The 13,931-nt window shown below is 39.2% G+C and overlaps 1 protein-coding gene across 2 annotated transcripts; it reads right to left on the bottom strand.

The window, feature by feature from the left end:
• Positions 1-2,403: 2,403 nt before the first annotated feature.
• On the bottom strand, positions 2,404-13,931 carry LOC111597420 (protein-tyrosine sulfotransferase). Of its 2 annotated transcripts, none has more exons than XM_030223504.1 (7): positions 13,468-13,931; positions 11,699-11,829; positions 8,234-8,474; positions 7,976-8,155; positions 6,969-7,105; positions 6,678-6,876; positions 2,404-3,319 (listed from the first exon to the last, which is right to left on the bottom strand). In XM_030223504.1, the coding sequence occupies exons 1-7, from the start codon at positions 13,624-13,626 to the stop codon at positions 2,936-2,938; spliced, it is 1,431 nt and encodes a 476-aa protein (XP_030079364.1). In that variant the 5' UTR covers positions 13,627-13,931; the 3' UTR covers positions 2,404-2,935. The 2 variants fall into 2 exon arrangements, with proteins under 2 accessions (XP_030079364.1, XP_023167887.1); XM_023312119.2 differs by having other exon boundaries at positions 3,206-3,319; positions 6,716-6,876.

Genomic DNA, 13,931 nt, shown 5'->3' with positions numbered 1-13,931 from the left:
TGGGAGTAGTGAAAGCGGTGGCTACTTCTGTAGATACTACTTTGAAATCTCAAGGACCAAATGCCACACAATTGATTCACAGTCAGATAATATTGGCTTATGTTGCCGCTGTGCTTCAGGTGAATGTTGTAAACTGGAAATATTTTGGCATAGCTGGCAGACTCTAATTTGGTCTATGGAATATTGCGAAATGCGAGGTGTGTTCGAAAAGTGTTGAATTTAGACAAGTTCGGCATTTTTAAGCATATATTTTCTTATGGCGTTACGCTGCTACTCATAGCTTTAGCAGATTCAAGTATCTCGATTCAGTTTTGATGCAATTTTAATTAACATTGATAACTTTAAGCGACAAACTCGAGTCTCAGATTTGAGTGTGCAAAACTTGAGTCAACTTTGAGAAAGCTACAACAGTTTCAAGTAGCAGTTTGGGCTGCTTTACAATTGTTTTTAAAGGTCGTAAGAATCCTTAAATTAAAGCTTAAAAAATCGCAAAAATAATCACGAACATGTTTTCTTGAATTTTTAACTGTTATTATTTATTTGTATTTTGTTTTTGAATTTTTAGAATATATTTAATATATTTTATTTAATTTATGCTTTCCATCTTCTGGCTGTTGTTGCTGTTGTGGTTGTTTGTCTTGTTGTTGTTTTCAATAAATATTGTACAATTCGCTTAGCTTAATCTATTATTCTGCATGTGTGCTATCTATGTATGCTTTGTTTCATGTGTTTCTTATTGATTTAATGACAGTTCTCTGTGTATTGCATCTGTAATTCTATTTTCATGAATTCCCATTGGATCTGGCAGCGTGTGCACGCGAACAGCTTAGTTACAATTTTGAGATAAATACATCAATTTAAATTTGCTAAACATTCATTTAGATTCATTTAGTTATATATTTTTTTCTTTTTTTTTTTTGGTTTTCTTTTAAGTATCTTTGAGCTTTGATTGTCTGTCAGCTGCAAGCACGCTGCTTCCCCTCACACCCACAATTATTTTTTATGTTATGACATTCACTTATATACATACGTAGTCGTAGCTTTTTAGTGCCTAGATTAATCATATATAGATATATATCGATTTGCAGCAACTGCCTATGGGATTTTTTTTTGGGTAAATATTTAAAACATAGTTTCCCCCTTAAGAAGCTAACAAAAATAGTTTACAGTTGAATTCACAATTGATTTACACACACACACACATACATGCATGCATGTGTGTGTATATATTTGTATATGCACTTAAAAACTGTGCGCCACGAGCATGAGGCAAACAGCAAATATTTGACAATATTGTTTTATTATTTTTTTTTTTTATGTTTTTCTGCTGTTTTGTTAATTTGTTTATTTTTTGCGTATTTCTTTTTCATTTATTGTCAGCAATTATTTTTTTATATTTTTTAACAATGCGCAAAAACGTAAATATAAACAAAAAGTTGCTATAGACTTAAGCTAACGGTAAGTACATGCTTGCTATCTCTTTCGCACACATACACACACACAGAGACGCACGCATACACCACGCACACACGCGTGGGGACGGAGAGCAGCGCCATCGGCTGTGCGTGCGTACCACAGTGCCTGCTAAACAAAAACATACGAAAGACACTATGAAAAAAAAAAACACATTCCCCAGAGTTTATTTTAATTAGAACTAAGCCCTATAAACATCAACAGCTCTTACATTTAAGGCCTAGGCGCGTTCGTAGTCCTGTTTTCAGTTTAGTTATAAATACATTCGTCTTTCCTTCTTTATTTCTTATGTCACACATATACATGCACACACTGTACGACACTTGTAACTTTTACTTTAATTAACATTAGACATTTATATGCGTATGTGTATAAGTGTATATGTATGTAGTATGCACATCATATATACATATACATATAGATATACATATATATATATATATATGCAGATGCTACATTCAGTCAATTTATTGCAACAAAAAAAAAAATCGTTTATTTAAAAAAAATTGTTTATATGTATATATATATATATAATTATATTATGCTATGCTTAAAATTGTTTAAGCTTCTGTTTAACTATAATTTTGTATAAATATATGCACACATGTTTTGTTAATGTATTTCAAATATCGTTATTAAAAGCTCTTTAAAATGTTCTTTCTTCCTCTTTTTTATTTTTTGTTTTATTTGAGATTCAGAAAAAAATGTGTATAAATTTATTAGAAAAAAAGTTAAATGAAAACTTGTTTCACCTCGCAAACTGTACAAAATTAAATTACAAAAGATATGATAAAAAAAAAAAAAAAAAAAAACAATATTAAAAGTGTCGAAAAAACGTTTATAAAAGTCCTCTTAAAAATTGGCCAAAGGCTGTATAAAAATTAAATATATATATATATTTATATTTAAATGTACAATTTACGCATCTTTTGTTTTTTAACAGTATTGTGGGAATAGTACATAAAAGAGGAGCTTAGCAGTGAGCGCGCCCTGCAACGATTTCTATTTTTATTTATTATTATTATAATTTGTTTGTTTACGTTTTCTATTTGTTTTTGGTGGTATTTACTAAACATCTTTAACTTATGTTTACATCAATATTAAGTATATGTATAAAATGGTGTCTTCAATGCGGTAAATGTGTCTTTAAAGTGATTAAACGTATAACACACACACGCGCATGAGCAACTGTGGCAAGCATGTATCATATATCTAGATATCTAGATATCTAGATATATATATCTAGATATATATATGTATATATATCAGCATATGCATATGCGTTTACCAAAGCATAATACAATTTGAAATTGGTTTGCCAACATTTGATGCTTGTCTGTTGCCATGCGCATTGTTGCTGCTGTTGTTGTTGTTGTTGTTGTTGTTGTTGCTGGTGTCAGTGTGTGTTGTCATCGTCGTCTCAATGTTTGCCGCGTGGCAATCTTATGGGTATATGCGGATATCATGTGTCCTCCAATGCACCGACATATTGCTTGCCATTGTTGTTATTGTTGTTGCTGTTAAAGTTTGACGGCATCTGCTTTATCGTGATGACATCCTTTGGCTTCTGTTGTTGATGCTGCTGCAGTAGCAGTTGTGATTGCTCCTGCTCCAACTCTTGCTCCTGTTGCAGTTCCTGATCCGCCTGCAACAGTTGCTGTTGCTCTGTCATTATTTTATTGTTAATATTCTCATCATTGTTGTGGTTGTTGTTGTTGTTGTTGCTGATGCTGTTGATGTTGTTGTTGATGTTGATGTTGTTATTGTTGTTATTATCATCTGATTTGGAGTCCATCTGCAGAACTTGCTTGGCTTTACTTTCCCATAGCATTCGATTGGCTTTTAGCTACATCGAAGGTAGTGGAAGAAGAAGAAAATATGCATAACATGAATACGAATACGACTTATAAACACCATCCCCACACACACCACTAGAGCCATGCATACATACATACACACATATTGACATATGCAAATGTACAGAAATATGCATATTTTTATTTGAACATTATTTCTGTTTGATACACAGCGCAGTCGAGAGCTGCAGCTGCAGCTGCTCGGATTATTTATAGTCTGTCATTTATGCATTGTTGCTGTTATTGTCAATATGTTGTTATTGCTGCTGCTGCTGCGGCTGCTGCAAAGCACATTAATGGGGCTTAGTCTAGCCTTAACGAGCAGCCACGGAGCAAAGGATTATGCAGCCCCAAGGTAAGTGCTGCAGTCTTTAAAGCAAATTAATCTTCAATCATAGTCAATTATTAAATCAATACCATTCAACTAAATATATATATATATTGAATGGAGTTGAGCGAATTAATTGAGCATGGTAAATGGTTTTATGCTCTGGCACGCCGCACGTCGGCTGTCATTTAATATGTTTGTTCCATTCATTTTTAATTTAATTTTTCATTTTTTTCCACAAATGAAACAAATTTTGATAATACATCCGCCCGCTTTATTGCTGGCGATAAAAATGCAATTTCCTTTTTTTTTCTGTTTTTTAAATTCGCAATTAACATAAATTACGCACATAAAATATAATTGGCGGCCTTTCAATTGATTATAATTGCAGTTGACGCCTTTAACAGAGCGACAAACTGATATATGTATTTGTATTTGTATTTATATTGTGTGTGTGTGTGTTGCACATAGTAAACTGGCATTGCTAGCATCTCTGTTGCTGGCATCTACCGCACAGGTTGCTGCCTGCAGCTTAAATTGGCATTTATGCCGAAGCATCCCAACCACCGGAACCACTCGACCACCGTCAAGCGTTTCATCTGCGAAAATGCAGATATTCGTGCTGTGATAGCTGCAGCGGCTGTTGCAGCAGCAGCGTAAAAATCAAAGCTGCAGCCGAAATCATTTCAAATGCAACGCTTTCAACCGCAATGGCAACTGCAACTGCAAGTGCAGCTGGCGCAACTGCGACACGTGCAACACCTGCAGCTGGCAGGTAAATCAAGCGGCCAAGCGTAAGAGGCAATTCATGCTACAGCCGCTGCCGCTGCCGCTGCCACTGCCACTGCCGCTTGTGTGTCAGTTGCTTGCAAATTTTAATTTATGAGCAGTCCTCGAGCAAATGTCGTTCTCAGTTTTCAGTTGCAGTTGTCAAGCCTCAAGTGCATCGCAACCAAGTAACAAGCGGCAGGCAGCAGGCGGCAGGCGGCACTCAGAGACTCAACAAAGCTGCTCTAATTAATTAGCCGCTAATTTAACGCGTCTGTGGCAAGCAGCTGCGCAGGACTCTCAACTGAACAGGATATGCCTCTAGGTTGCCACCGTTGCCCGCACAGTGGCAAAAGCAACGGCAGCAGCAGCAGTTGCATGTAATTTATTATTTGGTTCATAATGGAAAATTCTTTTGGCTTCCCAGCCTCGACAGCTAAATTGCAACAAGAACTATTTAATGCGCTGCGCATATATAGCTATAAATATTTCAATTTATATCCATGTATATATATATATATATAATATGTATATAGCTGCATGTGTATATGATTATGTAAATCTGGATCCAGTGCTTGCTGCATTAGCTGCATTAATCAAAAATGCAAAAACATTTGGTTACTGGCTGCAAATTTGCATATTTTGGCATACTCTCTATATTTGATATAAAGTTTGCTTGTGAAATGTGGATTCTGTGGATTCATGACTATAGCTTCGTATACTACATGAACACACTATGGGTAAATTTCTTAATGGATTGTATAGAGTGAGCAATTCTTGAGCCGATTTACAAAGTTCTGTATATATATATAATTTATATACATATATATATATACAGATAATACATTAAATATGAAGTTAAACTAATGTTAAATAATTTTTTTTTCTCCTTTCTCAGCCACTACTATTTTTATGAACAAGTTGCATTCTAAGTATATATAAGAAAAATGTTAATCCACTTAATACTCGTTTTAAAAATATTGTGTTTATCACTACATTTTGTTGCCCATCTGTGCTCATTCGCACTACAATTTTAATGAACGCAGCTGTATATAAATATATGCATATATATAAATTGGCTAAGTGTGCCCTGAAGTCATGTATCTGATTCAACAATAGGCAAACGTCATTATTATCATGGCTATCGATATGGCAACACAATATGCATATGCAGATGGCATATGTGTGCGTGTGTGCGTGTGTTTGTGCCCCCAGGAAGCGGAGCTTCAAAGACCACAGCAACAACAATGGCGACAATAGCAGCAGCAATGCATGTTTAAGTGCCTGGAATAAATAAAAATACAACAAAACAAAACAAAAAATAAAAGAAAAATATAAAAATGAAAGAAAAAAAATTTCACAAGTGCAAAAAAGGCGAGTGCAAGAAACAAACAAACAAACAAACCAACAAAATAAAATAAAACAACACAAAAAATATATAAAATCGTGTGTAACAAGCTATAAGGCTCTTCTCTCGCTCTCTGTCGAGTTGACCAAATTAGCCGATGCTCTGCAAAGAGCGACATTCGTCGAATATATTTAAGATTTGTTGCTGCCTGCTGCAGTTGGGCAGGTTCGAGAAGTTTTACATGCAGATGTCAACAGTTGTCCTTAAATTCATTTAGGCCAAATTCATTTAAGCGCGCTCTCTGTAGCAGCATAAGTGGCTGCATCATAGTAAAGCCGCTTTGGTGATAGTCAACAGAGCTTTAGTTTAACAGAGCTTTTGCGCAAAAGAATGAGGAAAGCTCAACGACACGTTATCTGCGAATATGGCCAACAATGCTAAAATCGCTGCCACAAAGCAAGAGTGCAAAATATGGCAATGACAGAAGCCAATGGGAGCGACAAAGAGCCCAACAACTGCAACACACCAACAACAACAACCACAACAACAACAACTATGGAGACACAAAAAATGTGGAGAGGAAAAAAAGATGACAATGAAGATGGCAACACAAAATGTTAACTGGAACGACAACAAAAAGGATGGCCGCCATGTTGAATGCTTTGGGGATATCCGCATCCGGACATGGCTGATCGGGGTGGCAGGCGAGAGCGTGAATGGAAATGAAAATGGAAATGGAATTGGGTAATGGTCGAGAGGTTGATGAAGTCGTCGTCGTCGTCGTCGTCGTCGTTGTGTGTGTGTGCGTGTGTGCGTGTGCGCCGTGCACCATGCCGGACCGATTGACTAACACATCTGACTGACGCTGCGACTGTCTGCCTGTCTGATTGTTTGTTGCACATACCTTAGATGTATTGTCCTGCACCCATGCATCTGGCTTACCGTAGTCCGGCGGATTCGCATACGGATCGTAACCCAGCACGGAGAGCATGGGCGCAATGTCAGCCATATCGCGCACCACATCGCCGGGTATATGGCCCACCCACTTGGAGAGCGCCTCCAGATTGACTGGCTTGATGACCTGGTCCGATGACCGCTCCACTCTAACAAATGCCGCATCAACAAAACAAAAAAGTTGAAAACGTTGCACAATTGCAATTAGCTGCTGGGGCAGCCAAATGTTGCAGCTACTCACTTGGACAGCGGCACACCGTTCGGCTTGTTGATGAACTCCTCGTGATGCAGCACCGCACTGTTCCACGGCACGTCCAAGAACTTCAAAATATTGCGCATCCATTCCTCCGGATGCAGCACCAGCTGCTCATAGTAAACCTAAAAGGAGGAAATGGAAAACTAATTAAGTAATTCAAATAAATAATTATGGCACTTCGTGTATTTAGTTACTAATATTAAATGTTTTTAGTGGCTTAATAAAATATATTAAAATTATTCCGTTTAATTTTGTAATTACTTTTGGTACTTAGCTCACTCCTAATTACGATTGAAAGTAATTAACTGCCTTAACAGCAATGAGCACGGTCATAAATTTCAATATGCTTAACGAGATTTTCAATTATTGCGGCCGTAACTAACAATTACAAAACACAAATCAATGCAAAGCGCAGCCTCCGAGCGGCGCACATAAATTATGCTAATGATAATAATTAAATGATGTAATTATAATTAAACAACAAATATAGATAAGGGTGGAGTCCAACTCTTTCCGATAATTACAGATTCCAGCAGCTGCACAGTTATCGATAACATATTTAAAGCACTGTGAAAATTTATAATGAATTGCCTATGAGTAAATCAATTTATTACAATTATTTTGATGAAAGCGCGAATTTGTCAGCGCTTAAATATTTTTCAATTGTTTTCTCTCTCAAAATCTCAGCTCAAGTTCTGAGTTTCGGTTAACAAGACATAAGACCAGAAGGCCAACACAGGCACATATTGAGAAGAGCTCTTAAGCTAAAACAAAATGATATATTGAAGAAATGTAAACACTTTAACATATGTTATTCTAGCATCTATTAATAATTAACTCAAGTGAGAATGAAAAAATTCTTTTCTGCCTTGTGTCTCTTTGTTTGTGCCAAGCGTCCGATTGGCAATTGGCAACTGTCAACTGTCAACTGTCAAGTGTCAACGTTGAACAGTGAGCTGCCAACTGCCAGCCGACACCTGGCTGCTACTCACCATCATGCATCGATCCTTGCCAATGTCGCGGCACTGCTCGTGCATTAGCTCGATGGCGTGATTCCATTTCTGCATGCACTGGCGATAGCTGCTCAGATCGAAGCCGGTGATTGTCACCTTGCGGGATATAATCGAATGCACCGTTGCACGTCCGTCCCGCACCATGAATAGAAACTTTGCCTAAACATATAGAAACGAGAGAGTACATACAAATACTTTCACATCGTCGTGTAGCAGTCGAGTGTGCTGGTTGCTTACATTGGGAAATAGCTCGATTACATAGGAGCCCATTTTGAGAGTCAGCGGATCCTTGTTACATAGGCGTGGCGCCGGTTCGCCATGTTTCGCAATGATTTCCAAGCAGAATTGCGCTATGGCACTGTTCATGACCTCCTTGGTGATGCCCGCCTCCTGCAGGCGCAGCGATTCCTTTTCGGACTTTAGCCAGTGCGAGCGCAGCTGCAAAATGCGCGGAATGACGCGCGTCTCCTGCCCGCAGCTAAATGGATGAGACATACAAAAGCGAATAAGCAAGAACAGTGCAATGCAGCACAGCAGTCCGGAACGATAAATGAAAGGTAAAAGATGTGTGTGGGAGGGGGAATGGGAATGGACCATGTTACAAAACAGCGAAACAACAATGATGTTTGATATCGCTAGCATAGCTGGGCTTTTAAACGAAGCGCGCTCTATGCCCGCATCACGCCTCAAAACAATCCAGCTTTGGGCTTTTGCTAATGCAATCGACTAAATGTTAGCGCTCACTTGACTCGCCTCGCCTCGCCTCGCCTCGCCTTGCCTTGCCTCGCCTCGATTCTGGCGCACTCAACATTCAACATTGAAGCGTTAAATTGCAACATTTTCGACCCAACAAGAAGCAGCTGCCCGCCCTGCGCTTGGCCTGAAACTTCTTTTCGCCTTTCGCCCTTTTAATGCGCAAATTAACAGCATCCAATCAGCAGTTGAGCTGCCACTTGGCAACAATTTGAGGCAGTGTTGAGCTGCTCTAAAGCATGTTGTCTAGCCGCAACCACTAAAATTTGCGCAAAATCAATTAGGCTGCGTGCGTCCAGGTCAGTTTATGTTGAATATTTTAATTACATTCCCTGGATGCAATAATTATGAATTGCTTGTCTGCAATAAGCGAGAAACCAGCCGGCCTGCATGTGCATGCGAGAGACTAACTGAATTTCAGTTAAAGCAATTAAGCCCGTTACGGGCTTGGCTAATAATTGTTGCATACTTTTCAGAGGCCTCCGATGGGGCTTTTGCATAAATATTGATATCAAACAAGCAACTGTAAAAGCAGAAATATTTTATCTCATCAATGCTTTGGCTGCAATAACAAAACATAACAACAAATTTGTTGGCAGGCTAAAATTGGTTTGATTAAAATGCCAAAGTCAGATTCCTAAAACTGATTTCGAACGACAAAATTTGATTAGAAATGAAAGCAATTTATGTTAATAAATATTTTAAATTTAAATTTAAAGCATTCAAATATCTCACTGACAGTCCACATTTCCTTTTATTGTTTTTCATTTTCATTAATTAATTTTTTTATTTATTCCGATGTGCCAAAATGCCTTGCAAACGGACGGACAGCAATTAAACATTGCATTACTCAGAACTAATATGCGCTATTCACTTTGTGAACGAGTATGAAGAGCAGCAAATTCTGCGATCTGTAGACAGAATAAATGTGAAGCTTTACGCAGAGTTCGGGCAAAGCTTTTCGTAGCCAATCTACATAGACTTTATATGTGTGAATACATTCAGTGATCTGCAGATATAAGGAAACTCTTAATGACTTCAACATAGACTTTTGTTATCATCTGCCATATATATCTTACATATTCAGTCAGTTAGCTATGATCGGTAGACAGCAGGTTTGCTCCTTCTGATAGGCCAATCCTACAACTTTGGCTACTTTTACATACCCTTTATATTAGCTATCACATATTTAAAATATTAAGCGAGCTGTGATAGGCAAACCAATTTCAGCTAGTAAGATCTGTAGAACAGTCAGGAAAAATCTCTTTCTATCATCAATATCATATCTCGTTCACAATTCATTTGCTTTCATATGAATTCCTCGTTAAATTCTCTTTTTACGCCGCTTGAATCCGTGCCAGAGACTATCGCATCGTATTTTAAATGACTTTATTGCTTTGCGGATTCCATTTGGTCGTTACTCACTGAGGGCCATTTAAGCGAGTTGCGCAAGCAAAAGCCAACTGTGGACATTTCTTGGCGTTCATTGGGTTTCGGGTGCCATGAGTCACTGGGAAATTCCACAATTTTCTAACTCGAGTTAGACAAAGCCCCGGCAAAGCTCTACAAATATATATAATCTTGGAGCAATTACATGCGCGTGGCTTATATGCAAATCGGACGAACAAAAGCTAACGAGGCCAGCGCAAAAACATTGGATTCATCCCTACAGACACATACACACACACACACACATACACACACATGGATGCTCGTATCTGTATCTGTACATGCAGGCGTATCTGTATCTGCGCTGGCACAAATTTAACTAAAGGCGTCCCTGGCTCTTGCGGGGCGGAAGTAAGTTTTTAAATAGCGGAAATTGTGCTGTGCAGCCATCAGAAAAAGTGGCGCTGACTGCTGTCAGCAGCCAGGAGCCAGCAGCTCAGCAGGCCAATAGCCCAGTAGCCCAGAAGTCAGAAGTCGGAGAGAGAGCGCGAGCGAAAGAGAATGAGGAAGTAGCGTAAAATGCAAATTGTTAATAAAATAAGCAGGCAAAAGTCGACACCTAACAGACCCCATCGCCTTTTGATGTCCTTTGTATCGTCGTAATGCAGTCTCTCTCTTCGCTACGGACCCTTTAGCCTGCCACATGTAGCTGGCTGGCTGGTGTCGGGCTTAGTGCACAAAGGACGTTAGCAGCGAAAAAATTCGTGGCTAATTACTCATGCGTAAACTTAAACTTAACAATCTAATTCATGCTGCGATGCCAACTGCATAGACATAAGTCTGAAGCCCCCACACTGCCAACTGGACAGCAATTTTTAGCCATCTATCATTTCAGAGTCCCCAGTGGCACGCCAGTGCTATCTATCGCTTCGCTATGTAATACATATATAAAAGATAACATTTTGATATAGTTGAAAAATAAATAAACACCTGCCACGCCGATTACGTGCTGCACACAGTTATTTTGTGTGCAGTGCTTTCGCTTCGACTATCATTTCCATAATGCCAGCAATGCCAACAAATTCCTGTTTGTCTTTATAAGGTAATTATTTGTAAGAGGATTAATTTGGCTCAGAAATGCGTAAATTGTTCGACGAGAAATTGGAAAATGATTTGATTACAGTTTTTGGAACTACTATTTGTCATAATAGTTTGTTAATTATATTATACATAGAAACTCTGCAAATCTTCTCTTTGCTAGTTGGGGCAACTGCTATACCAAGGCAACTGATTTGCCAAGTGTAAAAGCGCTTTTCGGTTGTCATGCCAGGCGTGTCTGACCTGTTGCCTTTGTTAGTTGTGCATTGTGTGCCGAAGAAGCCATTCGGATGGGGTTGCGTGGACAGAAGTGTTCTGAGCTCTCAGTTCTAAGTGCTGATTGTGGGTCGGTTTTCAAGCATGTGTTGATGAGGCGCCAGGGCGTTGGAGCGTTGGGGAGTTGGGGAGCTGGGGAGTTGGACAGCCAGGGAGCAATGTAGGCTGCTTTTGGTGTAAACTTACCGCACATCGGGATGAGCATCCAACATGGCGCGCATTAATGTCGTGCCAGACCTGGGCACGCCACCTATGAATATTAATGGCATCTCACGGTTGTATGAATAGGAGCGTTGATTGTCATCTGTGACGTATTTCTAGATGGCGCAAAAACGGGACGAGAAAATATAATCAAAAAAAGTGGCAAGCAAAAAAATTAAATTAGAGAAAAGTTGCAGGCAAAAATTACGTGTGTCTCCACGACGATAATGATGATAATTATGAGAAGGAGCAGCTGTTGGCAGCGTGCCTGAAGGATAGCGACGATGTCGCCAAGGTGCCTAAGGCAGCTGTCAACTGAATTTGCGTTGCCCACACTCACTCACACACACCCACACCTATCCTTATATACGTGAGTGTCTGTGTGTAGGTATTGGTAACAGCAGCCCGTTAACCTTTGGCGTGCCTGTCGCATTAATGTCAATTTAAAGGATTTTCGTGCGCATCTAAAAAATGCTTGGGCCGAGGCGTTCTACTCAGGAATCTAAGCCCATAATACGAGCCGCCGCTTTAACAACTTACTCATTGCGAACAAAATATGCGTGAAATTATGTTAAGGAGAAGTGAAAATATATAAAAAAAAATTGTCGAACTTTCAATACTCTAAGCAGAGACATTAGAAGCTGCAGAAATGTTCTAATGGAAATATCTGTTGATTATATCGACTAATTAATGGATATATATCCGGCTGTATATCGCATAGAAGTTAAAGTCTGTTAAGGGAAACATTTGATTTATATATAAATATATAAATAAATATATATATATATATATAAATATATATATATATATAAACATAGAAGCTTATCTATTACATAAGTCGCAGCTGTTGCTGCTGCACAATTCATGGGAAATGTCGACTGCCCGGGCGAGAGTGTATAACAACATATTTTGTTGTTTGCTGAGAGATTCGGCAATTGGTTAACACTGTGGTTTCTCCCACCCAGTTTGGGCGCTGTTAGTCAGCAGTTTTAATCGATGCGATAAGGCGAAACTCTAGCCCGTCCGTCCGTCCTTATCGGCAGACTGCTTTGATGAGATAAGAATGCGACAAGCGCAAACAGAATGTGCCCCAAGACTGAATTATTGATCTGAACAATTTGATTGAATTGGGGGCAAGCACACAGTCCGGGTCAAAAGGCTTAAGTGCCTCAATAAGAGTGCAACTTAAATTCAATTAAATAACTAACAAAGGAAAGCCCTGTTCTCCAGCGTTCCAGCTGCAAGTCTAAAAGTTGCAAATTTGGCTGAAAATGCAGTCGGAATTGGTCTCGCCCACTCATAGAGTATAGCGCGTGTGTGTGCACGCTTTCCACCTGATCGGCTTCCAGCTGAAGTGTGCAGCAGTAAATCAAGCACGGCAGGAACGATTGGGCAAAAATCGCAGCTATTGTTGCCATTTGGTCAACTAATGTTTACAAAATGGTGCTCGGCCAACCGATAACCAGCAAATCCCCCAATGACTTTGCATCGCTTGCGGTTAGGGTCAGCGTGTGCAGTCAACATGAAATTAGTTGTACAGTCCTTTGAGGTCCAAGATGGGAGCGACACATCCATAGCTATCGATGCTTTCACTTTGCTGGCCACAATTTGATTTATCATTGGCAATCTTTGGCGTTGGTTTAATACCAATGTATGTGTTCTTAAGTGTAAATAAACTGTGTGTGTGTGTGTGAGTATATAGTGTGTATATACATCAGTTATATAGATATATATATATACATATATATGCTTACCTCCATACGCATCATTTGTGATGGCAAATCGTTTGTGGCATCCAGCTTGAATAGACAGGTGGGACGCAGCTCGGTGAATTTGAATAGGAACATTGTGACGACAATTATGCCAAATAGCACCCAAAGGGTGACTTTCTTATTGCGATATGGCAGCCGCATTCTATCCAGCTGCTGGCGGCCAACTGAGGTGTGAAGCTAAATGCTTTTTTGATTTCGATCCAGCAACGGGCAGCAGCTTCACTGACTGCACTTGACCCGTCTATTTGTATTGCCTTATTGATTCAAATGACTGACTGACTGACTGACTGGCGGCCCGATTGTCAGCAGTTGGCTTCTGGCTGGGCTGCCGGACGCTACAAGCTTAAATATGTAAATTGGTTTCTTTAGCTGTTGCTTACAAGTTTTCGTTTGCTTTCTTCGAGAGTTGCTGCTTCTATTTGCACTTGGCTGCCTTTCAGCTGCTG

This window comes from Drosophila hydei, unplaced genomic scaffold, assembly GCF_003285905.1.
Source record: "Drosophila hydei strain 15085-1641.00,03,60 unplaced genomic scaffold, DhydRS2 tig00000232-arrow-arrow-pilon, whole genome shotgun sequence".
Classification (NCBI taxonomy): Eukaryota; Metazoa; Arthropoda; class Insecta; order Diptera; family Drosophilidae; genus Drosophila; species Drosophila hydei.
Note: the sequence above shows the minus strand (reverse complement) of the source record. Positions and strands in the feature narration are given on the sequence as shown.